General features: G+C 41.2%; 1 protein-coding gene across 1 annotated transcript; it reads right to left on the reverse strand.

Moving 5' to 3' along the window:
* On the reverse strand, positions 1 to 27,364 carry LOC104116204 (pathogenesis-related protein STH-2-like). The gene is made up of 4 exons (XM_070185910.1): positions 27,206 to 27,364; positions 15,343 to 15,387; positions 891 to 950; positions 1 to 506 (listed from the first exon to the last, which is right to left on the reverse strand). Exons 1-4 carry the CDS (start codon positions 27,342 to 27,344, stop codon positions 208 to 210), a joined length of 543 nt encoding a protein of 180 aa, XP_070042011.1. The 5' UTR covers positions 27,345 to 27,364; the 3' UTR covers positions 1 to 207.
* Positions 27,365 to 27,821: the final 457 nt, after the last annotated feature.

Here is a 27,821-nt window from a genome sequence, read left to right on the forward strand (position 1 = left end):
TCCTTGAGCGTCATATATATTGAACAAGACATTTTAATTTCAGTACAAGCATTTGAAAAGTACAGTACAAAGCTTGCGATATTCTTTATTTAAAGTTCTTTCCATTACATGTTTGGAAAGAACACAGACACTCAAAAATATTATGATAGTATAACCAGGTATTTCGTGGAATTAGCCGGGCTGGACGCAAACCGACTCGGACACCATTTAAGCATAGACGGTAGGATTGGCAAGAAGGTAGTCTTCAACAGCCTTGAAAAGTTCCATGGCTTTATCTTTGCCTTCATTGTGTTCTTCTTCCTTAAATACATAATCACCCTTTGTGTGGTACTCAGTCGATGTCTTGCAAATACAACCTCCATTTGCAGAAGTTTCGAATTTGACATCATAGGTAATGGATTCCAATTTGTCTCCTAGAACATCTCCTTCGATTAGTGAATATTTGGTTACCAAGTTCTTATCGTCAATCACATGAAGCTCGTGCTTCAAATACTTTATTGGACCATCTGTCATTTCACAAAATAAAGCAAACTTAGTGGGCGTTTGGACATAACAATTGTGAAATTCCAGAAAAAAGTGAAAAACAATTTCAAGTGATAATACAACCCAGTAAAATCTCATAAGTGGGGTACGGGGAGGATAGTATATATGTAGACCTTAACCCGCCACGGAGGAGTAAAGAGACTATTTCCAATATAACTCTCTGCTCAAGAAGACTAAGTGAAATTTAAAAATGTAATTTTTGAAACAACTAAAATGATTCTTCCCATAGTTTCCAAGTATCTAAATTTAAATTTTAAAGAATAAATTAATCTAGTTCGATTTAGCCCCTTAACTTAGTCGGATAATACAAATTGCCAAATAAACAGAGACGGTTGAAAAAACAGTACCCTTTAAAGCAGAGTGCTGAATTCCCCATTCGTCATCATGATCATCCATTGAGAGTTTTCCTGTAGAAGAAAGCTGTGATGACCCAAAATGTCATCTTTAAATTTAATAAGTAATTTTGTATTTTAAGACCTCGAAAAAGCACCATTTAATATTCCTCGACTTGCGTGCGCAGTCGGTAAAATTTTTCGAAAAGATTTTATATGAAAAATGGATTAAAATGTGAAATAGAGCTTTAAAAACTCAACTGAGTTGACTTTAGTCAACATTTTGAGCAAACGGACTCGGATCAATGTTTTAACAATTTCGATAGGTCTGTATCGTGATTTGGGACTTGGGCGTATGCCCGGAATCGAAGTCCGAGGTCCCTATCTCGAGATATGAAATTTTGATGAAAAAATTAAAAGCTTGAAAGCTTAATAATATCTAAGAAATTACTGATGTTGGATTTATTGACCTCGGGTCCGTATTTTGGTTTCGGAGCCCGGCATAGGTCTACTTGTTTATAACTTGTATAACTTGTTTGCCGAATTTGATAAGAAACAGAGTTGATTTGATGTGGTTCGGACTTCCGATAGTAAACATAAAGGTTTTAAAGTTTTCTTGAAAATTTCCTTTGATTTGGTATCTGATTCGTAGTTCTAGGAGTTAGTTTGGCGATTTGATCGCGCGAGCAAGTTCGTATGATATTTTAGGACTTGGGTGCATGTTTGGTTTGGAGCCCCGAGGGATCGGGTGAGTTTCGGATGGGTTACGGGATGATTTCGGACTTAGGAAATTCGGTTTTCTACAGACTTCAGGCTTCTGGTGTGTTCTTCTTCATGTTCGCGAAGGTACTCTCACGAACGCGAAGAGCAGATTGGGGCTGGCACATTTTGTGCTTCGCGTTCGCGACAGAGTGACCACGTTCCCGAAGGCCTGAGGTTCAAAACTGCGCGTTCGCGACCGAAGCCTCGCGTTCACGAAGGGAAAGAGGCTGGCCAGGATTATTGCCTTCGGGTTCGCGAAGGCCAAGCTAGACAAGCTTCGCGTTCGCGAAGTGTAAAATGGGACAGCACAAATTTGTGCTTCGCGAACGCGAGGCACTGACCGCGTTCGCGAAGGGTAAAAGTCCCAGAAACAGAACTTAAGTTCTGAAAAATGGGATTCGTCCCATTTTCAACCCTTTTCCATTTTTTAGCTCGGGTAAAGCGATTTTCACGGGAAAACATTGGGGTAAGTGTTCCTTATCCTATATTAATTATGTTTAATGATTTCATACTCATTTATATCATGAATCCGTGAATTTATGAAAGAAAAATTAAATTTTTATAAAATCTTCCAAAAACGAAAATTTAAGATTTGAAGGTCCATTTGACATCGTAATTGGATAATTTTTGTATGGTTGGACTTGTCTCGGAATGGGTGTTCGGATTTCAAAAGTTTTTTCTGATTTGAGACGTATGTCCCACTGTCGAATATTTAAATGAATTTCGGATTTTTATCCGAAAAATTTGTAAATTCATATGGAATTAATTCCTATGATTAGTATTAAATATATCGAATTATTTGTGAATAGATTTGAAGCTTTCGGAGTCAAATTTAAAAGGAAAAGCTATGGTTGAGTAATTGATTGGAATTTGCAAAGCTTGGTAAGTGTCGTGGTTAACCTTGACTTAAGAAAATAGAACCCTTAAATTATTTGTTATGTGAAAAGCATGTGAACGACGTATAGGCGAGGTGACGAGGGTCTATACGTCGTGAAATTAATTGTTTGTCTGCTTACTTGAAAAATCATAAATTGTTTTAAATCATAAATTAATTATTATAATAATTATTTCTCTCATATTCTTTGTCATATATTAATTCTTGAATTCCTGCATTAATTGTTACACGCTATTTGAATTATGTATTTTAATTGTTATTTGACATTTAGCATATTAAATATTAAACTGCATATTGTTTCCCTGATTTTCATAATAATTTACTATTTGTCATTGTCTGTTTCATAATTAAATCATAATTATTGAATGATTGTTGTCTTATAATTTTATATTAATTATTGCATTTATTGGAAAAATTTCTTTTATAAGAATTGATTGAAATGGATATATTGGAGGATCGGTTTGCACGCCGCAACAGACTTATTAAAAAATTCATATTGGAGGATCGGGTTGCACGCCGCAACAGACTTATTAAAAGTCAATATTGGAGGATCGGTTTGCACGCCGCAACAGACTTATTAAAAAGTCCATATTGGAGGATCGGGTTGCACGCCGCAACAGACTTATTAAAAGTCAATATTGGGGAATCGGATTGCACACCGCAACAGACTTATTTAAAAGTCTATATATATACTTGATTGAAATAAATATATGACAGACTTGATTAAAAGGAAAATATTAGGAGAGCGGGTTGCACGCTGCAACAGAATTGAATGTGAATATATTGTGAGGGTGGGTTCCACGTTGCAATAGAATTAGTTGAAATAATAATTAGTTATGACTGCTGAGTTGGCTTCAATTATTATAAATGAGTTACCTGATTTATTTCTATTATTGTTGTTGTTACTAATATTGCGTACAGGTAATGTAAGTGACCTGCCTTAGCCTTATCACTACTTCATCGATGTTAGGCTCAGCACTTACCAATACATGGGGTCGGTTGTACTGATATTACACTCTGCACTTCTTGTGCAGATTTCGGAGTTGGTCCTAGCGGCGTGCCATAGACTTGCTCGGATTTCAGCTATTTAGAGGAGACTTGAGGTATAACTGCATGCCGTCCGCTGTTCTGAAGTCCTAGTCTATTTTACTTTAGCTGTGTGTTTATTTCCAGATAACTTTATTTTATTCAGACCTTTATTTGTATTATTCTAGAAGCTCATGCACTTGTGACACCAATTCTGGGATGGTATTTAGACACCGTTGGTTTTATGGATTATTTCACTATATTTCACACTTTGCTTCCGCATTTGGTTCCTTGATTATTAATAATGTAAAGATTGTTTAAAAATTGGTTAATATTATTCTAACGTTAGCTTGCCTAGCAAGTGAAATGCTAGGCGCCATCACGGTCCGAAGGTGGGAATTACGGGTCGTGACAGTTGGTATTAGAGCACTAGGTTACATAGGTCTCACGAGTCACGAGCAAGATTAGTAGAGTCTGAAGAATCGGTATGGAGACGTCTGTATTTATCTCTTAGAGGCTATGAAGTTTAGGAACAATATCACTTCTTTCTTATTATGTCGTGCGATTTTATTCTATCATCGATGATTGAACCATTTTACTCTTATTCTCTTACAGATGGTTGGAACACGTAATACCTGTACTGATGGACAGGGACCAGAACCCCCGGTGGCAACTATGGCCAAGGGTAGAGGTCATGTTAGAGACCGAGGCAGAGGCCGAGGTAGAGCTCAGTCGAGAGCTCGAGCAGCTGTACCTGTTGTAGAACCTCAGGTGGACCTTCAGGAGGAGGTTCCAGTTCAGAATGTACCAGTTGGACCAGTTCCGGTCCCGGAAGGATTCATAGCCACTCCAATACTTCAGGATGCTCTAGTTCATTTGGTAAGTCTTATGGAGGGCATGGCCTAGAATGGTACATTTTCCGTGGCACCAGCCATCTCACAGGCTGGGGGAGGAGCACAAACTCCCACTACTCCCGCTCTAGAGCAGATGGCTCCCCAGAATCAGGCCCCAGCAGCCCCGCTAGTTGGGGTAGTTCAGCCAGTTATTGCGGCACAGACCGGTGATAGGCCCGCCATGTCTTTTGAGGCCTTATTGAGACTGGATAAGTTTACCAAGCTCTTTCCAGTTCACTTCAGTGGTACACCTTTTGAGGACCCACAGGATTATCTTGAACGCTGCCATGAGGTGTTGCGGAACATGGGTATAGTTAAGACCAATGGGGTTGATTTTGCAGTATTTCAGATGACGGGTTCCGCCAAGAGATGGTGGAGAGATTATACATTGACCCAACCAGTCGGATCGCCTGCACTTACATGGGAGCAGTTCTCTTAGCTATTTCTGGAAAAGATCCTCCCTATCACACTGAGAGAGGAATTCAGCAAGCAATTTGAGCGTCTACAGTAGGGAAGTATGACTGTTACTCAGTATGAGTCCCGTTTTGTGGATTTGGCCCGCCATGCTCTCATTTTACTACCTACGGAGAGAGAGAGAGAGAGAGGAGGTTTATTGAGGGACTCACTCACCCTATCAAACTTCAGATGGGCAAGGAGACCAGAAGCGAGATTTCTTTTTAGGAGGCTGCTAATGTCGCAAGGAGGATCGAGATGGTTCTTGCACAAGAGAGAAAGCAGAGGTCCGATAAGAGGCCTCGTCAGTTCGGTGGTTTCAGTGGTGCCTCATCTGGAGGCAGGGGTAATTTTGGTAGGGGTCATCTTCCCAGACCGTTTCATTCAGCACTTCATGTATCTTCGGTGCTTCTGGGAGTCAAGGTCCTATTATGCCTTACTCTGGACAGCCAGTATTCAGTGCACATTCATCTCCTATTAGTGCACCACCACTCCAGAGTTACTACAGTGGTTATCCGGCCCATCTGGGTCAACTTTAGCTTCAGCAACCATGGTATCAGGATGGGTGTTATGAGTGTGGAAACATCGGTCACATCCGGAGGTATTTCCCCATATTGGAGAGTAACAGATCTCGGCAAGATTCTTGTGTCATCATACCGGCATCGGTTGCTTCACTGCCTACTCAGCCAGCTAGAGGTAGGGGTTAGGCAGCTAGAGGTGGAGGTCAGGCCATTAGAGGTGGAGGCCAGGCCATTAGAGGTGGAGGTTAGACCGTTAGAGGCGGAGGCCAGCTATTTAGACGCCGTCCCAGAGACGCAGCAGGGCCCAGCCCCGATTTTATGCTTTTCCAGCTAGGCTTGAGGCAAAGTCATCTGATGCTTTGATCACAGGTATTATTCCAGTTTGCCATAGAGATGCTTTAGTTCTATTTGATCCCGGATCTACTTATTCCTATGTGTCCTCCTATTGTGCTTCATATTTGGTTGTGCCTTGTGATTCTCTGAGTGCTTCTGTGTGTGTATCTACACCGGTGGGAGACTCTGTTGTAGTAGATCATGTCTATCATTCGTGTGTGGTTACTATTGGTAATCTTGATACTAGTGTGGATCTTCTACTTCTTGATATGGTAGACTTTGATGTCATCTTGGGTATAGACTTGCTGTCCCCTTATCATGCTATATTGGATTGTCATGCCAAGACAGTGACCCTAGCTATGCCGGGGTTACCTCGGTAGAGTGGAAAGGAATTCCTGACCATTCTGCCAGCAGGGTTATATCTTATATGAAAGCTCGACGTATAGTAGAGAAAGGGTGTCTAGCCTATTTGGCTTATATTCGCGATCCAGTGTGGATGTCCCTTCTATGGACTCAGTACCAGTTGTTCGTGAATTTCTAGAAGTATTTCCTGCAGATTTGTTGGGGATGCCACCCGATAGAGATATTGACTTCCGTATTGATTTGGCTCCGGGCACTCAGCCCATTTCTATTCCACCATACCATATGGCCTCGCCAGAATTGATGAATTGAAAGAGTAGTTACAAGACTTGCTTGATCAGGGATTCATTAGACCTAGTGTCTCGCCCTGGGATGCACCAGTATTATTTTTAAAGAAGAAATATGGCTCTATGCGGATGTGTATAGACTATCGGCAGTTGAACAAGGCCACTATAAAAAACAAATATCCGCTGCCAAGAATTGATAACTTATTTGATCAGCTTCAGGATGCCAAGGTATTTTCATAGATTGATTTGAGGTCTGGTTACCATCAGTTGAAGATTAGGGCCTCTGATGTCCCTAAAACAGCTTTTCGAACTTGGTATGGGCATTATGAATTCCTAGTGATGTCATTTGGGTTGACAAATGCCCCAGCAGCATTTATGGTTTTGATAAATCGGGTGTTCAAGCCTTATTTGAACTCTTTTATGGTTGTATTCATTGATGATATCTTAATTTACACCAGCAGTCGAGAGGAGCATGAGCAGCATCTTCGAAGTGTGCTTCACACTTTGAAGAATAATCAGTTATATGCCAAGTTTTCAAAATGTGAGTTTTGGTTAGACTCAGTTGCCTTTTTGGGGCATGTGGTATCGGCAGAAGGCATAAAGGTGGATCCTAAGAAGATAGAGGCTATTCAAAATTGGCCTAGACTTACTTCAGTTACAGAGATCCGGAGTTTCCTGGGTTTGGCAGGTCCGATAAGAGGCCTCGTCAGTTCGGTGGTTTCAGTGGTGCCTCATCTGGAGGCAGGGGTAATTTTGGTAGGGGTCATCTTCCCAGACCGTTTCATTCAGCACTTCATGTATCTTCGGTGCTTCTGGGAGTCACGGTCCTATTATGCCTTACTCTGGGCAGCCAGTATTCAGTGCATATTCATCTCCTATCAGTGCACCACCACTCCAGAGTTACTACAGTGGTTATCCGGCCCATCTGGGTCAGCTTTAGCTTCAGCAACCATGGTATCAGGATGGGTGTTATGAGTGTGGAAACATCGGTCACATCCGGAGGTATTTCCCCATATTGGAGAGTAACAGATCTCGGCAAGATTCTTGTGTCATCATACCGGCATCGGTTGCTTCACTGCCTACTCAGCCAGCTAGAGGTAGGGGTCAGGCAGCTAGAGGTGGAGGTCAGGCCATTAGAGGTGGAGGCCAAGCCATTAGAGGTGGAGGTCAGACCGTTAGAGGTGGAGGCCAGCTAGTTAGACGCCGTCCTAGAGACGCAGCGGGGCCCAGCCCCGATTTTATGCTTTTCCAGCTAGGCTTGAGGCAAAGTCATCTGATGCTTTGATCACAGGTATTATTCCAGTTTGCCATAGAGATGCTTCAGTTCTATTTGATCCCGGATCTACTTATTCCTATGTGTCCTCCTATTTTGCTTCATATTTGGTTGTGCCTTGTGATTCTCTGAGTGCTTCTGTGTGTGTATCTACACCGGTGGGAGACTCTGTTGTAGTAGATCATGTCTATCGTTCGTGTGTGGTTACTATTGGTAATCTTGATACTAGTGTGGATCTTCTACTTCTTGATATGGTAGACTTTGATGTCATCTTGGGTATGGACTTGTTGTCCCCTTATCATGCTATATTGGATTGTCAAGCCAAGACAGTGACCCTAGCTATGCCGGGGTTACCTCGGTAGAGTGGAAAGGAATTCCTGACCATTCTGCCAGCAGGGTTATATCTTATATGAAAGCTCGACATATAATAGAGAAAGGGTGTCTAGCCTATTTGGCTTATATTCGCGATCCAGTGTGGATGTCCCTTCTATGGACTCAGTACCAGTTGTTCGTGAATTTCTAGAAGTATTTCCTGCAGATTTGTTGGGGATGCCACCCGATAGAGATATTGACTTCCGTATTTATTTGGCTCCGGGCACTTAGCCCATTTCTACTCCACCATACCGTATGGCCCCGCCAGAATTGATGAATTGAAAGAGTAGTTACAAGACTTGCTTGATCAGGGATTCATTAGACCTAGTGTCTCGCCCTGGGATGCACCAGTATTATTTTTAAAGAAGAAAGATGGCTCTATGCGGATGTGTATAGACTATCGGCAGTTGAACAAGGCCACTATAAAAAACAAATATCCGCTGCCAAGAATTGATGACTTATTTGATCAGCTTCAGGATGCAAAGATATTTTCAAATATTGATTTGAGGTCTGGTTACCATCAGTTGAAGATTAGGGCCTCTGATGTCCCTAAAACAGCTTTTCGAACTTGGTATGGGCATTACGAATTCCTAGTGATGTCATTTGGGTTGACAAATGCCCCAGCAGCATTTATGGTTTTGATAAATCGGGTGTTCAAGCCTTATTTGAACTCTTTTGTGGTTATATTCATTGATGATATCTTAATTTACTCCAGCAGTCGAGAGGAGCATGAGCAGCATCTTCGAAGTGTGCTTCACACTTTGAAGAATAATCAGTTATATGCCAAGTTTTCAAAATGTGAGTTTTGGTTAGACTCAGTTGCCTTTTTGGGGCATGTGGTATCGGCAGAAGGCATAAAGGTGGATCCTAAGAAGATAGAGGCTATTCAAAATTGGCCTAGACTTACTTCAGTTACAGAGATCTGGAGTTTCCTGGGTTTGGCAGGTTATTATCGTCGGTTCATGGAAGGGTTTTCATCTATAGCAAGCACATTGACCAGACTAACCCAGAAAGGTGTCCCATTCAGATGGTTAGACGAGTATGAGTTGAGCTTTTTGAAGCTCAAGACCGCTTTGACTATGGCGCCAGTATTGGTATTACCCACAGATTCAGGAACGTATATGGTATATTGTCACGCATCTCACATTGGGCTTGGTACAGTATTAATGCAAGATGGTAAGGTAATTGCATATGCATCGTGGTAGTTGAAAGTTCACGAGAGGAATTATCCTGTTCATGACTTAGAATTGGCAGCCATTGTTCATGCGCTGAAGATTTGGAGGCATTACCTCTACGGTGTCTCGTGTGAGGTATTTACTGATTATCGTAGCCTTCAGTATCTGTTCAAACAAAAAGATCTTAATTTGAGGCAGAGAAGATGGTTGGAGTTGTTGAAAGACTATGATATCACCATTTTGTATCACCCCGGAAAGGCTAATGTGGTGGCCGATGCTTTGAGTAGAAAGGCTGTGAGTATGGGCAGTCTTGCGTATATTCCGGTTGGTGAGAGGCCATTAGCTGCAGATGTTCAGACTTTCGCTAATCAATTCATGAGGTTAGATGTTTCAGAACCCAGTCGAGTTCTAGCTTGCACAGTCGCTCGGTCTTCTTTATGTGAGCGCATCAGAGAGAGGCAGTATGATGATCCTCATTTACTTGTCCTTAAGGACACGGTGCGGCACGGTGATGCCAAACAGGTTGTTGTGGGGAAAGATGGGGTTCTGCGAATACAGGGTCGTATTTGTGTGCCTAATGTGGATGGGCTTCATGAATTAATTCTTGAAGAAGCACACAGTTCCAAGTATTCTATTCATCCAGGTACCGCCAAAATGTATCAAGATTTGCGGCAACATTATTGGTGGAGGAGAATGAAAAAGGATATAGTTGCATATGTAGCTCGGTGTCTGAATTGTTAGCAAGTTAAATACGAGCATCAGAGACCTGGTGGTTTGCTTCAGAAGTTAGAAATTCCTGAGTGGAAGTGGGAGCGTATCACTATGGATTTTGTTGTTGGGCTCCCAAGGACTCAGAGAAAATTTGGCGTAGTTTGGGTCATCGTGGACAGGTTGCCCAAGTCAGCACATTTCATTCCAGTGGCAGTTACCTATTCTTCAGAGAGGTTAGCTAAAATTTACATTCATGAGATTGTCCGCCTTCACGGGGTTCCCGTGTCTATTATTTCAGATCGAGGTACGCAGTTTACCTCACATTTCTGGAGGGTTGTACAGCATGAGTTAGGCACGCGGGTGGAGTTGAGTACAGTATTTCATCCACAGACAGACGGATAGTCAGAATGTACTATTCAGATATTGGAAGATATGCTTCGCGCTTGTGTTATAGACTTTGGAGGTTCTTGGGATCATTTCTTGCCACTTGCGGAGTTTGCTTGTAATAATAGCTACCAGTCTAGCATACAGATGACTCCATATAAGGCATTATACGGAAGGCGATGCCGATCTCCAGTTGGTTGGTTTGAACCGGGAGAGGCTCAGTTGTTGGGTACCGATTTGGTACATGATGCATTGGATAAGGTCAAGATTATTCAGGATCGACTTCGCACAACTCAGTCTAGGCAAAAGAGTTATGTCGACCGTAAAGTTCGTGATATTGCATTCATGGTTGGAGAAAGAATATTGCTCCGGGTTTCACCTATGAAAGGTGTAATGAGGTTCGGAAAGAAGGGAAAGTTGAGCCCTAGATATATCGGACCCTTTGAAATTCTTGAAAGGGTGGGTGAAGTAGCCTACAAGCTTGCATTACCACCTAATTTATCAGCGGTTCCTATGGTGTTTCATGTGTCTATGCTCCGAAAATGTCATGGTGATCCGTCCCATGTGTTAGATTTCAGCTAAGTCCAATTGGATAAATATTTGACTTACGAGGAGGAGCCGGTGGCTATTCTAGCCCGGCAGGTCCGATAGTTGAGGTCTAAGAGTTATCCTTCAGTTCGAGTGCAATGGAGAGGTCAGCCGGTAGAGGCATCTACCTGGGAGTCCTAGTCGGACATGCGGAGTAAATATCCACACCTTTTCTCCAGCTAAGGTACTTTTTCTAACTCCATTTGAGGACGAACGTTTGTTTTAGAGATGGAGAATGTGATGACCCAAAATGTCATCTTTAAATTTAATAAGTAATTCTGTGTTTTAAAACCTTGAAAAGCACTATTTATCATTCCACGACTTGCGTGCGCAGTCCGTAAAATTTTTCGAAAAGTTTTTATGTGAAAAAGGGATTAAAACGTGAAATATAGCTTTAAAAACTCAACTGAGTTGACTTTAGTCAATATTTTAAGCAAACAGACCCGGATCAGTGTTTTGACAAATTCCGGTAGGTCTGTATCGTAATTTGGGACTTGGGTGTATGTCCGGAATCCAATTTCGAGATCCCTAGCTCGAGATATGGAATTTTGATGAAACATTAAAAGCTTGAAAGCTTAATGATTTCTAAGAAATTACTGATGTTGGATTTATTGACCTCGGGTCCGTATTTTGGTTACGGAGCTCGGCATAGGTCCACTATAATATTTATGACTTGTCTGCCGAATTTGGTGAGAAACAGAGTTGATTTGACGTTATTCGGATGTCCGGTTGTAAAAATAAAGGTTTTAAAGTTTTTTTAAAAATTTCCTTTGATTTGGTGTCTGATTCGTAGTTCTAGGAATTAGTTTGGAGATTTGATCGTGCGAGCAAGTTCGTATGATGTTTTAGGACATGGGTGCATGTTTGGTTTGGAGCCCCCAGGGCTCGGGTGAGTTTCGAATGGGCTACGGGATGATTTCGGACATAGAAAATCTAGTTTTTGCAGACTTCATGCTTCTGGTGTGTTCTTCATCGCGTTCGCGAAGGTACTCTCGCGAACGCAAAGAGCAAATTGGGGCTGGCACGTTTTGTGCTTCGCGTTCGCGACAGAGTGACCACGTTCGCGAAGGCCTGAGGTTCAAAACTTCGCGTTCGCGACTGAAGCCTCGCGTTCGCGAAGGGAAAGTGACTGGCCATCATTATTGCCTTCGCGTTCACGAAGGGCATCTCGCGTTCGCGAAGGCCAAGCTAGGAAAGGTTCGCGTTCGCGAAGTAGCCCTCGCGTTCGCGAAGTAGCCCTCGCATTCGCGAAGACCAAGCTAGGCAAGCTTCGCGTTCGCGAAGTGTAAAATGTGATAGCACAAATTTGTGCTTCGCGAACGCGAGGCATTAACCGCGTTCGCGAAGGGTAAAAGTCCCAGAAATAGAACTTAAGTTCTCGAAAATGGGATTCGTCCCATTTTCAACCCTTTTCCATTTTTGAGTTCGGGTAAGGCGAGTTTTGGGCGATTTTCACGGAAAAATATTGGAGTAAGTGTTCCTTATCCTATATTGATTATATTTCATAATTTCATATTCATTTATATCATGAATCCGTGAATTTATGGAAGAAAAATCAGATTTTTGTAAAATCTTTCAAAAAAGAAAATTTAAGATTTGAAGGTCCATTTGACATCGGAATTAGATAATTTTTGTATGGTTGGACTCGTCTCAGAATGGGTGTTCGGATTTCGTAAATATTTCCGGGATTTGAGACGTTGGTCCCACTGTCAAATATTTAAATGAAATTCGAATTTTTATTCGAAATATTTGTAAATTCATGTGGAATTAATTTCAATGATTAGTATTGAATATATCGAATTATTTGTAAATAGATTTGAAACTTTCAGAGTCAAATTTAAAAGGAAAAGTTGTGGTTGAGTAATTGGTTGGAATTTACAAAGCATGGTAAGTGTCGTGGTTAACCTTGACTTGAGGGAATAGAACCCTTAAATTATTTTTTATGTGAAAAGCATGTGAACGATGTATAGGCGAGGTGACGAGTGTATATACGTCGTGAAATTAGTTGTTTGCCTGCTTACTTGAAAAATCATAAATTATTTTAAATCATAAATTAAATATTATAATAATTATTTCTCTCCTATTCTTTGTCATATATTAATTCTTGAATTCCCGCATTAATTGTTACATGCTATTTGAATTATGTGTTTTAATTGTTATTTGACATTTAGCATATTAAATATTAAACTGCCTATTTTCTCCCTGATTTTCATAATAATTTGCTATTTGTCATTGTCTGTTTCATAATTAAATCATAATTATTGAATGCTTTTTGTCTTATAATTTTATATTAATTATTATATTTATTAGGGTTATTTCTTCTATACGAATTGATTGAAATGGATATATTGGAGGATCGGATTGCACGCCGCAACAGACTTATTAAAAGTCAATATTAGAGGATCGGGTTGCACGCCGCAACAGACTTATTAAAAAGTCTATATTGGAGGATCGGGTTGCACGCTGCAACAGACTTATTAAAAGTCAATATTGGGGGATCGGATTGCACGCCGCAACAGACTTATTTAAAAGTCTATATATATACTTGATTGAAATAAATATTTGACAGACTTGATTAAAAGGAAAATATTAGGAGAGCGGATTGTACGCCGCAACAGAATTGAATGTGAACATATTGTGAGAGCGGGTTGCACGCTGCAACAGAATTAGTTGAAATAATAATTAGTTATGAATGCTGAGTTGACTTCAATTATTATAAATGAGTTACCTGATTTATTTATATTATTGTTGTTGTTACTAATATTGCGTACAGGTAATGTAAGTGACCCGCCTTAGCCTCGTCACTACTTCGTCGAGGTTAGGCTCAGCACTTACCAGTACATGGGATCGGTTGTACTGATACTACACTCTGCACTTCTTGTGCAGATTTCAGAGTTGGTTCCAGCGGCGTGCTATAGACTTGCTCGGATTTCAGCTATTTAGAGGAGACTTGAGGTATAACTGCATGCCGTCCGTTGTTCTGAAGTCCTAGTCTATTTTACTTTAGTTGTGTGTTTATTTCCAGATAACTTTATTTTATTCAGACCTTTATTTGTATTATTCTAGAAGCTCGTGCACTTGTGACACTAATTCTGGGATGGTATTTAGACACCATTGATTTTATGGATTATTTCACTATATTTCACATTTTGCTTCTGCTTTTGGTTCCTTGATTATTAATAATGTAAAGATTATTTAAAAATTGGTTAATATTATTCTATCGTTGGCTTGCCTAGCAAGTGAAATGTTAGGAGCCATCACGGTCCGAAGGTGGGAATTTTGGGTCGTGACAAAAGCCTACTTCCTATTAATAGAAAATACCTAGAAAATATAAATACATAAAGATTGTACTTCAAATGATAATAATATTTAAAAATTAGAATTGTGTTTGGACATAAATACAATTTGGAGATATTTTTGACATTTTTGTGAGTGAGTTGAAGTGAAAATTTTGAAAGTAGCTTTTTGGAATTTTTCAAATTTTTGAAAAATTTTGAAATTCAACTTCAAGTGAAATTGAAATTTTCATGGCAAAACAATGATTCTGAAAAATGTAAAAAAAAAAAAAAAAATCAAAAAGGTGAAAAACTTCTTATGGCCAAATGGGCCCTTATTTTCTTGACAAAACTAAGAACAAGTTTTTGCCAAAAAAAAAAAAGAATGTTTAATTATTAGTAGTTCTTTGAAACTTTCATAGTCTTTCGGAGAGGATTTAAGTCATTTTTACATTATTAGTGCAATTTAATAAATTTTATAATTTAGTAATTTGATCGTATAAATATCTTTTTCAGTATCAATGTTTCAACCAAAAAAAATTTCTAAAAGAGAAAGAATTGCACCAAAAGAATTTAATTAGCCGAACAAGTCCAACTAGTGTGAATTTCCTATGTTTTGCCATTCAAAAATGTAGATAATGCACATTTTTGTAGGAAAAAAAAAAATCTTTTTAGCTCTCGTCCTCCTCCTCCTTCTTCTTCGTTTTTCTTTTTAAGGTTATAACAATTTTACTTCCTATATTTAGTTAACAGTTTATCTATTTAATTATTGTAATAAGGCAACTATTCTAATTTAAAATTGTACTTTAATTCCAGAACCATGCATGTTAGGACTTTAATTCCAGAACCATGCATGTTAGGCATAAAAATGCACCAACACTCACACCCATTTGGATGCAACATTTCCACGAACCCTACATAAACATATGATACTTTTTGTTCTAGGCTGCCCTATATACAGTCAAACCGCTCTATAATAGTCTCATCTGTTCCGGATTGTTTTGATTGTTATAGCGAAGTGTTTGATAGAGAACGTATATTATAACATATAGCATTGAAATTGGTTCCATAAAAAAATTGACTTTTATAGTGAATGACTGTTATATAGCTATAATGTTATAGAGATCTCACTATATATATATATATATATATAACTCACCTTCGACAAAGTTCATCTTCTTGATGCTTCCAACACCACCATCACCTTCAACAGTCTCAATGTTAACAACTTGTGGCATCAACATGGGAATAAGGTTGTCTGCGTCAAGAACCAAAGCTTTGAATAACCTAATTGGGGCAACTGTGGTTGATGCCTCATGGGTATACGTAGTGACACCCATAATGTTAAGAGAAGCAAAAAAAAAAAAGGATAATTAAGATGAATTTGGAATAAGAAGTGAATAGAATGGTTTTTGATGTGTGGGATATAATGAAGTTTTATACTACAACATAATATATTTTTAGCTATGAAATCTCAGCTACAAATTCAAAAATCGTAGCTAATACCTAACAATAGCCACAAAAATAAAATTTTCATAGTTATTTATAAAATCATAAAATTTCATAACTACGAAAATTAAATTGGCAAAGCTAATTCCTTATTTTTGCTATGATTGCTAACTTTCGTGGCAATAATTAGCTAAAAGCTACAAATTTATTGCTACAATAAATTTTGTAGCTAATCATAAGTTTTTATACACATACATATATATACACACACACATACACACACATACGCGCGCGCGCTCGCGCGCACACACACATATATATATGTGTGTGTGTGTGTGTGTGTGTGTAAAACTCACCTTCGACAAAGTTCATCTTCTTGATGCTTCCAACATGTCACGACCCAAAATGTTTTACCGACGGGACCGTGATGGCGCCTAACATTTCACTTGATTCAGTAAACAAATTTCTTATTTTGATTCAGTAAATATCAATAATTAACTCAAATAAAATATAATAAGTGCGGAATATCATAAAACGGTATTAATTACTACCACCCGGATCTAGAGTCACAATTCACGAATATTCTAGAATTTACTACAAGTAATAGTCTGAAAGAAATACAACTGTCTGAATGAAAGAAAATAGTAGGACATAAAAGATAGACGGGGACTTCAAGGTCTGTGAACGCCGACAGATCTACCTTGAGTCTCCGGACAGCAGACCAATAGCAAATCTCGATCAATCTGAACCGGTATCAAAATCTGCACAGAAAGTGCAGAGTGCAGCATCAGTACAACCGACCCCATGTACTGGTAAGTGTCGAGCCTAACCTCGACGAAGTAGTGACGAGGCTAAGGCAAGGCACTAAAATCAACCTGTACAATTTAACAGTGTATAGTCTGAAATAAATACAACTGTCTGAATGAAAGAAAACAGTAGGACATAAAAGATAGACGGGGACTACAAGGTCTGTGATCGCCGTCAGATCTATCTTGAGTCTCCGGACAGCAGACCAATAGCAAATCTCGATCAACCTGAGCCAGTATCAAAATCTGCACAGAAAGTGCAGAGTGCAGCATCAGTACAACCGACCCCATATACTGGTAAGTGCCGAGCCTAACCTCAACGAAGTAGTGACGAGGCTAAGGCAAGGCACCTACAATCAACATGTACAATTTAACAGTGTATACGCAAATAACAGGAATGAAGAACTAAACAAAAAATGTCAGGAGAAAAAACATACTGAGGGAAATACAAGATAAAGAACTACAACATAATGATCACCGGAGCAGTCAATATACCATGAATCAACAAGAATAGTGAATACAGTAAGAACAAATACACGGCATCACCCTTCGTGCTTTTACTCTCAATCTCACCATAAAATTAATAGAAACGGCACGGCATCACCCTTCGTGCTTTTACTCTCATATCATGGCACGACATCACTCTTCATGCATTAACACTCACAATATGGTACGGCATCACCCGTCGTGTATTAACACTCACAATATGGCACGGTATCATCCTTCGTACATTAACACTCTCCCTTACCATAATGCAATGCATAAATAACAACAGGAAAATAGAATAACAAGTACAAACCTTACTTCAACATTTGATTCCATAATATCAATCTCAAATTTGAAATAAAAACTCAATTACCACCAGAAAATTCCGTATACATGATAAGAACGATAATTTGAACAACACTAGTATAACACATAGCAATTTGGCATAAGAATGAGACAGTATTAGAAAAATAGAGAAATATGGAAAAACAGGTAAATTGGCGGCGCATAGGTACTCGTCACCTCACATATACGCCGCTCACATGAATTTCACTTAGCAAATAATCTAAGGTTCCTAATTCCCTCAAGTCAGGGTTAGACACAACATTTACCTTGCTCCGAAGGCCACTTAATTCTCAGTCACAGTTTTTCCTTTGGAATTCACCTCCAAATCACTCGTATCTATTCAAAAATGACTCAATAATATCAAATATTGCTAAAGGAATCAATTATATTGCATAAATTAAATTTCCCAATTTTTCCTCCAAAAAGTCAAAAAATCGACCCCGGGCCCGCTTGGTCAAAACTCGAGGTTTGAACCAAAATCTTTTTACTCATTCATCCCCGAGCCCGAATATATAATTAGTTTTGGAATCCGACCTCAAATTGAGGTCTAAATCCCCAAATTCACGAAATCCCTATTTTCTACCCTAATCCCTAATTCTACCATGAAAACTCTAGATTTTAGGTTGAAAATTCAAGAAATATAATGGGTAATTGAAATAAAATGGTTTAGAATCACCTACCAAAAATTTGGAAAAGGAATAACTCTTGAAGAATTGCCTCTCACCGTTTGATTTTTGAGAAAAATGAGTTTTTGGCTAAAATCTCATTTTTAGGTTCTGTTAAGTGCTGGGCGACAGTGTTCATCGCGTTCGCGAGAGCACTGTCGCGTTCGCGAAGTGTATGGGCTGCCAAGCCTTCGCGTTCGCGAGGCAGTGCTCGTGTTCGCGTAGGCTACCCTTTCCTGGCCTTCGCGTTCGCGAGACATTGCTCGAGTTCGCGATGAAGAAAAGGCTGACTCCCACTCCCTAGTGCCTAACACTACGCGTTCGCGATGGGCTTGTCGCATTCGTGAAGGGTAATGCCCCCATCGCTTCGCGTTCGCGACCAAGCCTTCACGTTCACGAAGAAGAAATCCTCAGCTGCCCAGTTTACTCTTTGCGTTCGCAAGAGGACCTTCGCGAACGCGAAGAAGGACATGCCAGAACACAGATTCTGCAGAAAAACTAGATTTCCAAAGTCCAAAATATCTCGTGGCCTATCCGAAACTCACCCGAGCTCTCAGGGCTCCAACCCAAACAGGCACACAAGTCTAAAAATATCATACGAACTTGCTCGCGTGATCAAATCGCCAAAATAACATCTAGAACTCTAAATTTAGTACCAATTCAAATGAAATTTTCAAGAACACTTTAAAACTTCTAATTTCTCATGTGACGTCCGAATCATGTCAAATCAACTCCATTTCTCACCAAATTTCACAGACATGTCTTAAATATCATAATGAACCTGTACCGGGCTCCGGAACCAAAATACGGACCCGATACTAACAATGCCAAATATCAATCAATTCTTAAAAACAAATAATTTCCAAACTATTAATTTTCATCAAAAATTCATAACTCAATCTAGGGACCTCCAAATTCGATTCCGAGCATACGCCTAAGTCCCATAATTTGATACGGACCTACCGGGACCATCAAAGTACGGATTCGGGCCCGTTTACCAAAAATGTTGACCGAAGTCAACTAAAATCAACTTTTAAGGTAAAAATTCTTATTTTTATCAGTTTTCAACATAAAAGCTTTCTGGAAACCTACCCGGATTGCGCACGTAAATCGAGGAGGATAAAAATGAGATTTTTAAGGCTTAAGAGTGCAGATTCCAGTTCTAAAATATAAGATGACCTTTTGGGTCATCACATTCTCCACCTCTAAAACAACCGTTCGTCCTTGAACGGACATAGAAAAGTACCTGGGCTGGTGATAAGGTGGGGATATCTACTCCACATATCAGACTCGGACTCCCAAGTAGCTGCCTCAATAGGCTGACCGCTCCACTGCACTCGAACTGAAGGGTAACTCTTTGATCTCAACTGGCGGACTTGCCGGACTAGAATTGCCACCGGCTCCTCCTCGCAAGTCTAATCCTTGTCCAATTGGACAGAGCTGAAATCTAATACATGGGACGGATCACCGTGATACTTTCAAAGCATGGACACATGGAATATCGGATGAATAGCTGCTAAACTGTGTGGCAACGCAAGCCTATAAGCCACCTCTCCCACTCTCTCCAGAATCTCAAAAGGTCCGATATACCTAGGGCTCAACTTGCCCTTCTTTCCGAACCTCATTACACCCTTCATGGGTGATACCCGAAGTAACACTCTCTCTCCGACCATGAATGCAACATCACAAACTCTACGGTCGGCATAACTCTTCTGCCTGGACTGAGTTGTGCGAAGTCAATCCTGAATAATCTTGACCTTATCCAAGGCCTCCTGAACTAAATCTGTACCCAATAACCGAGCCTCCCCCGGCTTAAACCACCCAACTGGCAACCTACATCATCTACCATATAATGCCTCATAGGGAGCCATCTGAATGCTCGACTGGTAGTTGTTATTGTAGACAAACTCCGCTAACGGCAAAAACTGATCCCAAGAACCTCCAAACTCAATAACACAGGCGCGGAGCATATCCTCCAAGATCTAAAAAGTGCGCTCGGACTGCTCGTCCGTCTGAGGATGAAATGATGCGCTCAACTCAACCCGCGTACCCAACTCACGCTGAACTGCCCTCCAAAAGTACGAGGTAAACTACGTACCTCGATCAGAAATGATAGACACGGGCACACTGTGAAGACGGACGATCTCACGAATATAAATCTCTGCTAACCGCTCTGAGGAATAGGTAACTGCCACAGGAATGAAATGCGCTGACTTAGTCAGCCTGTCCACAATGACCCAAACTGCATCGAACTTCCTCTGAGTCCGTGGAAGTCCAACAACAAAGTCCATAGTGATACGCTCCCACTTCCACTCAGGAATATCTAACCTCTGAAGTAAACCACGAGGTCTCTGATGCTCACACTTTACCTGCTGGAAATTTAGGCACCGAGCTACATAGGCAACTATATCCTTCTTCATTCGTCTCTACCAATAATGCTGCCTCAAGTCTTGATACATCTTGGCGGTGCCCGGATGAATAGAATACCAAGAACTGTGGGACTCCTCAAGGATCAACTCACGAAGTCCATCCACATTAGGCACACAAATACGACCTTGCATCCTCAAAACTTCATCATCTCCAACAGTAACCTGCTTGGCACCACCATGCCGCACTGTGTATCTAAGGACAAGTAAATGAGGATCATCATCCTGCCGATCTCTGATGCGCTCAAATAAAGAAAATCGAGCAATTGTACAAGCTAGAACATGGCTGGGCTCCGAAACATCTAACCTCACGAACTGGATGGCCAAGGCCTGAACATCCAATGCAAGCGGTCTCTCACCAACTGGAATATATGCAAGGCTACCCATATTGACTGACTTTCTACTCAAAGCATCGGCCACCACATTGTCCTTCTCGGGATGATACAATATGGTGATATCATAGTCTTTCAATAGCTCCAGCCACCTCCTCTGCCTCAAATTGAGTTCCTTCTGCTTGAACAAATACTGCAAGCTCCGATGATCAGTGAATACCTCACATGGCACGCCATAAAGATAGTGCCTCCAAATCTTCAGTGCGTGAACAATGGCTGCTAATTCTAGATCAAGAACAAGGTAATTCTTCTTGTAAACCTTCAGCTGCCGTGAAGCATAAGCAATAACCTTGCCACCCTGCATCAATACCGCACCCAGACCAATCCGAGATGCGTCACAATATACTGTATAAGATCCTGAACCTGTGGGTAACACCAATACTGGTGCCGTAGTCAAAGCTATCTTAAGCTTCTGAAAGGTCGCTTCATAGTCATCTGACCACATGAATTGGGCACCCTTCTGTGTCAATCTGGTCAACGGGGCTGATATGGATGAAAACCCCTCCACAAATCAACGGTAATACCCCGCCAAACCCAGGAAACTACGAATCTTTGTAGTTGATGTGGATCTAGGCCAGTTTTGGACTGCCTCAATCTTCTTAGGATCCACCTGAATACCCTCTGCTGATAAAACGTGACCCAAGAAAGGAACTGAACTCAACCAAAACTTGCATTTTGAGAACTTAGCATATAACTGGCTATCTTTCAGAGTCTGAAGAACGATCCGAAGGTGCTGCTCATGCTCCTCTCGACTGTGGGAGTAGATCAAGATATCATCAATAAACACAACCACAAAGGAATCCAAGTAAGGTTTGAACACCCGGTTCATCAAATCCATGAATGCTGCTGGGGCATTTATCAGCCCAAATGACATCACTAGAAACTTATAATGCCCATATCGAGTCTAAAAAGTTGTCTTAGGAACATCGGATGCCCTAATCCTCAACTGATGGTAGCCAGATCTCAAATCAAACTTTGAAAACACCTTGGCACCCTGAAGCTGATCAAATAAATCATCAATCCTCGGCAATGGATATTTATTCTTGATGGTGACTTTGTTCAACTGCCGATAATCTATACACATCCTCATCGATCTATCTTTCTTCTTCACAAACAACACAGGTGCACCCTAGGGCGAGACACTAGGTCTAATGAAGCCCTTATCAAGCAAATCTTGCAACTACTCCTTCAATTCTTTCAACTCTGGCGGGGCCATGCGATATGGAGGAATGGAAATAGGTTGAGTGCCCGGAGCCAAATCAATGTAGAAATCAATATCTCTATTGGGTGGCATCCCTGGCAGGTCTATAGGAAACACCTCTAGAAACTCACAAAAAACCGGCACCGAATCTATGGAAGGAACCTCCGTACTAGAATCACGGACATAAGCCAAATAAGCTAGACACCCCTTCTCGACCATATGCCGAGCCTTCACATAAGAGATAACCCTGCTGGCAGAATGGCCAAGATTCCCTCTCCACTCTAATCGAGGCAACCCCTGCAAGGCTAAGGTCACCGTCTTGGCGTGACAATCTAATATAGCATCATAAGGTGACAGCCAATCCATGCCCAGTATGACATCAAAATCAACCATGTTGAGAAGTAGAAGATCTATACGAGTCTCAAGATTTCCAATGGTGACCACACACGAACGATAAACACGATTCACAATAATAGCATCTCCCACTGGTGTGGACACATACACAGGAGCACTCAAAGAATTATGGGGCACAACCAAATAGGAAGCAAAATAGGAAGACACATAGGAGTAAGTGGATCCCGGATCAAATAGAACTGAAGCATCTCTACTGAAAACTGAAACAGTACATGTGATAACAGCGTCAGATGACTCAGCCTCAGGCCTGGCTGGAAAAGCATAACACCGGGGCTGGGCCCCACCACCCTGAACTACGTCCCTGGGACGGCCTCTTGCTGGCTGGTCTCCACCTCTAACGGCCTGACCTCCACCTCAACTATCTGGCCCCTACCTCTGGTTGCTTGACCCCTACCTCTGACTGAGCAGGTGGTGCAACAACTGGTGCCGGAACCATGGCACGAGAACTCTGATGTTGTGAGCTGCCCGTTGCCTGAGGGCAAAATCTAGCAATGTGTCTCGGATCACCACAAGTATAACATAACCTCAGTTGCTGTGACTGCTGACCCTGAAACTGACCCTGTCGACCTGAATAACCACCCTGATAACTCTGAAGTGGAGGTGCACTAATAGGAGCTGGTGGTGCATTGTAGGCTAGCTGGTCGAAATAATGCATTTGAGGGCCACGACCACCTGAGGCACCGTGGGATGTCTGGAGTGCTGAATAAAATGGCCTGGGAGGATGGTCTCTACCAAAAGTACTCCTACCTCTAGGTGAGGCACCGTTGAACTCACCGGAATGACGAGGCCTCTTGTCAGACCCCTGACCTCCCTGAGTAAGAACCATCTCGACTCGTCTGGCGATATTTGTAGCCGCCTGAAAAGAAATCTCACTCCTAGTCTCCTTAGCCATCTGCAATCTGATAGGCTGAGCAAGTCCATCAATAAACCTCCTCACCCTCTCTCTCTCACACACAGTGGGAAGGAGAAGAATAGCATGACGGGCCAAATCCACAAAATGGGTCTCAGACTGAGTAACAGTCATACTGCCCTGCTGGAGACGCTCAAACTGACGGCGATGCTCCTCTCTCAATGTGATAGGCAGAAACTTCTCTATGAAGAGCTGAGAGAACTGGTCTCAAGTAAGATCAGGCGACCTAGCTGGTCTGGTCAACAAGTAATCTCTCCACCATTTCTTGGCGGAACCAGTCATCTGAAATGCAGCAAAATAGACCCCATTGGTCTCCACTATACCCATGTTCCGTAGAACCTCGTGACAGCTGTAAAGATACTTCTGGGGGTCCTCTGAAGGAGCACCACTGAAGTGAACAGGAAAGAGCTTGGTAAAAAAGCCTTAGAAGACATAGCTGGCCCATTTTCGACCTGTGCCGCAATAATCGGTTGAACCAATCTGATTGGCTGAGCTGCTGGAGCCTGATACTGGGGAGCTATCTGCTCCGGAGCGGGAGTGGTAGGATTCTGGGCTCCTCCTCCAGCCTGAGAGACTGCTGGTGCCATGGGAAATGCGCCAGTCTGGGCCACACTCTCCATAAGGCCCACCAAACGGACCAAAGCGTCCTGAAGTACTAGGGAAGCAATGAACCCCTCTGGAACCTGAGCAGGTCCGACAACAACAATCTGGGCTGGAACCTCCTCGTCAATCTCTATCTGAGGCTCCACTGCTGGGGTTGCTGCTCGGGCACTGGGCTGAGCCCTGCCCCTGCCCCTGCCCCTGCCTCCGCCTCTGGCACAGCCTCGGCCTCGACCTTTGCCCCGTGTAGGAGCTATCACTGGAGGCTCTGGCTGCTGCTCAGCTGAGGAAGCGGTACGTGTTCTCTCCATCTACCAGATAATAAGAGTAGAAGAGTTCAATCAATATTGAGAAAGCAAAATCGTACGACAGGAAAGAATAGAAGTGAAACTTGTTCCTAAACTTCATAGCCTCTGGAATATAAGCACAGACGTCTCCGTACCGATCCTCCAGACTCTACTAAGCTTGTTCGTGAATCGTGAGACCTATGTAACCTAGTGCTCTGATACCAACTGTCACGATCCAAACATTTTCGCCGACGGGACCGTGATGGCGCCTAATATTTCACTTGCCAGGCAAGCCAACATTAGAGAATCATTAAACAAATTCCTTATTTTGATTCAGTAAATATCAATAATTAACTCAAATAAAATATAATAAGTGCGGAATATCGTAAAACGGTATTAATTACTACCACCCGAATCTGGAGTCACAATTCATGAACATTCTAGAATTTACTACAAGTAATAGTCTGAAAAAAATACAACTGTCTGAATGAAAGAAAACATTAGGACATAAAAGATACACGGGGACTTCAAGGTCTATGAACTCCGACAGATCTACCTTTAGTCTCCGGACAGCGGACCAATAGCAAATCTCGATCAACCTGAGCCGGTATCAAAATCTGCATAGAAAGTGTAGAGTGCAGCATCAGTACAACCGACCCCATGCACTGGTAAGTGTCGAGCCTAACCTCGACGAAGTAGTAACGAGGCTAAGGTAAGGCACCTATAATCAACCTGTACAATTTAACAATATATACGCAAATAACAGGAATGAAGAACTAAACAGGAAATGTCGGGAGGGGAAACATACTGAGGGAAATACAAGATAAAGAACTATAACAGAATGATTACCGGATTAGTCAATATACCATGAATCAACAGGAATAGTGAATACAGTAAGAAAAAATATACGGCATCATCCTTCGTGCTTTTACTCTCAATCTCACCAAAAAATTAATAGAAATGGCACGGCACCACCCTTCGTGCTTTTACTCTCATATCATGGCACGGCATCACCCTTCGTGCATTAACACTCACAATATGGCACGGCATCACTTTTCGTGCCTTAACACTCACAATATGGCACGGCATCACCCTTCGTGCATTAACACTCTCCCCACCATAATGCAAGGCATAAATAACAACAGGGAAATAGAATAACTAGTACAAACCTTACTTCAACATTTGATTCCATAATATCAATCTCAACTTTGAAATAAAAACTCAATTATCACCAGAAAATTCCGTAAACATGATAAGAACAATAATTTGAACAACATTAGTATAACACGTAGCAATTTGGCATAAGAATGAGACAGTATAAGAAAAACAGAGAAATATGGAAAAACAGGTAAATTGGCGGCGCATAGGTACTCGTCACCTCACATATACGCCGCTCACATGAATTTCACTTAGCAAATAATCTAAGGTTCCTAATTCCCTCAAGTCAGGGTTAGACACAATAATTACCTTGCTCCGAAGGCCACTTAATTCTCAATCACAGCTTTTCCTTTGGAATTCACCTCCAAATCACTCGTATCTATTCAAAAATGACTCAATAATATCAAATATTGCTAAAGGAATCAATTATATTGCATAAATTAAATTTCCCAATTTTTCATCCAAAAAGTCGAAAAATCGACCCCGGGCCCGCTTGGTCAAAACCCGAGGTTCAAACCAAAATCTTTTTACCATTCACCCCCAAGCCCGAATATGTAATTAGTTTTGGAATCCGACCTCAAATTGAGGTCTAAATTCCCAAATTCCCGAAATCCCTATTTTCTACCCTAACCCCTAATTCTACTATGAAAACTCTAGATTTTAGGTTGAAAATTCAAGAAATGTAATGGGTAATTGAAAAAAAATGGTTTATAATCACTTACCAACAATTTGGGGAAGGAATGACTCTTGAATAATCGCCTCTCACCGTTTGGTTTTTGAGAAAAATGAATTTTTGGCTAAAATCCCATTTTTGGGTTCTGTTAAGTGCTGGGCGACAGTGTTCATCGCGTTCGCGAGAACACTATCGCGTTCGCGAAGTGTATGGGCTGCCAAGCCTTCGCGTTTGCGAGGCAGTGCTCGCGTTCGCGGAGGCTACCCTTCCCTGGCCTTCGTGTTCGCGATGAAGAAAAGGTTGACTCCCCCTCCCCAGTGCCTAACACTACGCGTTCGCGATGGGCTTGTCGCGTTCGCGAAGGGTAACGCCCCCATCGCTTCGCGTTCGCGACCAAGCCTTCGCGTTCGCGAAGAAGAAATCCTCAGCTGCCGAGTTTACTCTTCGCGTTCGCAAGAGGACCTTCGCGAACACGAAGAAGGACATGCCAGAACACAGATTCTGTAGAAAAATCAGATTTTCAAAGTCCAAAACATCCCGTGGCCTATCCGAAACTCACCCGAGCCCTCGGGGCTCCAACTCAAATATGCACACAAGTCTAAAAATATCATACGAACTTGCTCGCGCAATCAAATCGCCAAAATAACACATAGAACTCTAAATTTAGTACCAATTCAATTGAAATTTTCAAGAACACTTTAAAACTTCTAATTTCTCAGGTGGACGTCCGAATCACGTCAAATCAACTCCATTTCTCACCAAATTTTACACACATGTCTTAAATATCATAATGAACCTGTACCGGGATCCGAAACTAAAATACGGACCCGATACTAACAATGCCAAATATCAATCGATTCTTAAAAACAAATAATTTTCAAACTTTTAATTTTCATCAAAAATTCATAACTCAAGCTAGGGACCTCCAAATTTGATTCCGGGCATACGCCCAGGTTCCATAATTCGATACGGACCTACTGGGACCATCAAAGTATGGATCTGGGTCCGTTTACTAAAGATCGAAGTCAACTAAAATTAACTTTTAAGGCAAAAATTCTTATTTTCATCAGTTTTCAACATAAAAGATTTCCAGAAACCTGTCCGGAGAAAATCGAGGAGGGTAAAATGAGATTTTTAAGGCTTAAGAGTGCAGATTCGAGTTTTAAAATATAAGATGTCCTTTTGGGTCATCACACAATACCACCATCACCTTCAACAGTCTCAATGTTGTTAACAACTTGTGGCATCAACATGGGAATAAGGTTGTCTGCGTCAAGAACCAAATCTTTGAATAACCTAGTTGGGGCAACTGTGGTTGATGCCTCATGAGTATAAGTAGTGACACCCATAATGTTAAGAGAAGCAAAAAAAAAAAAACAAAGAGGATAATTAAGATGAATTTTTACTACAAGCAATAGTCTAAAAGAAATACAACTGTCTGAATGAAAGAAATAGTAGAACAGAAAAGATAGACGAGGACTTCAAGGTCTGTGAACGCCGACAGATCTACCTTGAGTCTCCGGACAGTGGACCAATAGCAAAATCTCGATCAACCCGAGCCGGTATCAAAATCTGCACAGAAAGTGTAGAGTACAGTATCAGTACAACCGACCCCATATACTGGTAAGTGTCGAGCCTAACCTCGACGAAGTAGTGACGAGGCTAGGACAAGACACCTACATATAACCTGAACAGTATAATCATGCTAATGAAAATAACAGTAAATAAAGAAATAAAGCAGAAAATAATGGGAAGGGGACATACAGTGGGGGATTTTAATATAAGGGGTGAGAATAACGAAAAGACAGAATTAAACAGTAATCTGT

This window comes from Nicotiana tomentosiformis, chromosome 9 (genome assembly GCF_000390325.3).
Source record: "Nicotiana tomentosiformis chromosome 9, ASM39032v3, whole genome shotgun sequence".
NCBI classification, from domain to species: domain Eukaryota; kingdom Viridiplantae; phylum Streptophyta; class Magnoliopsida; order Solanales; family Solanaceae; genus Nicotiana; species Nicotiana tomentosiformis.

What these genes read in the sequence shown, in the direction of transcription:
- LOC104116204 (XM_070185910.1), bottom strand. Translation starts at nt 27,344, where the DNA reads ATGGGTGTCACTACTTATACTCATGAGGCATCAACCACAGTTGCCCCA. An exon ending in CAACATTGAGACTGTTGAAG is followed by an intron (nt 15,388 to 27,205) that starts GTGATGGTGGTA and finishes AGACTGTTGAAG; the next exon opens with GTGATGGTGGTGTTGGAAGC. An exon ending in GAAGATGAACTTTGTCGAAG is followed by an intron (nt 951 to 15,342) that starts GTGAGTTATATA and finishes TTTCTTCTACAG; the next exon opens with GAAAACTCTCAATGGATGAT.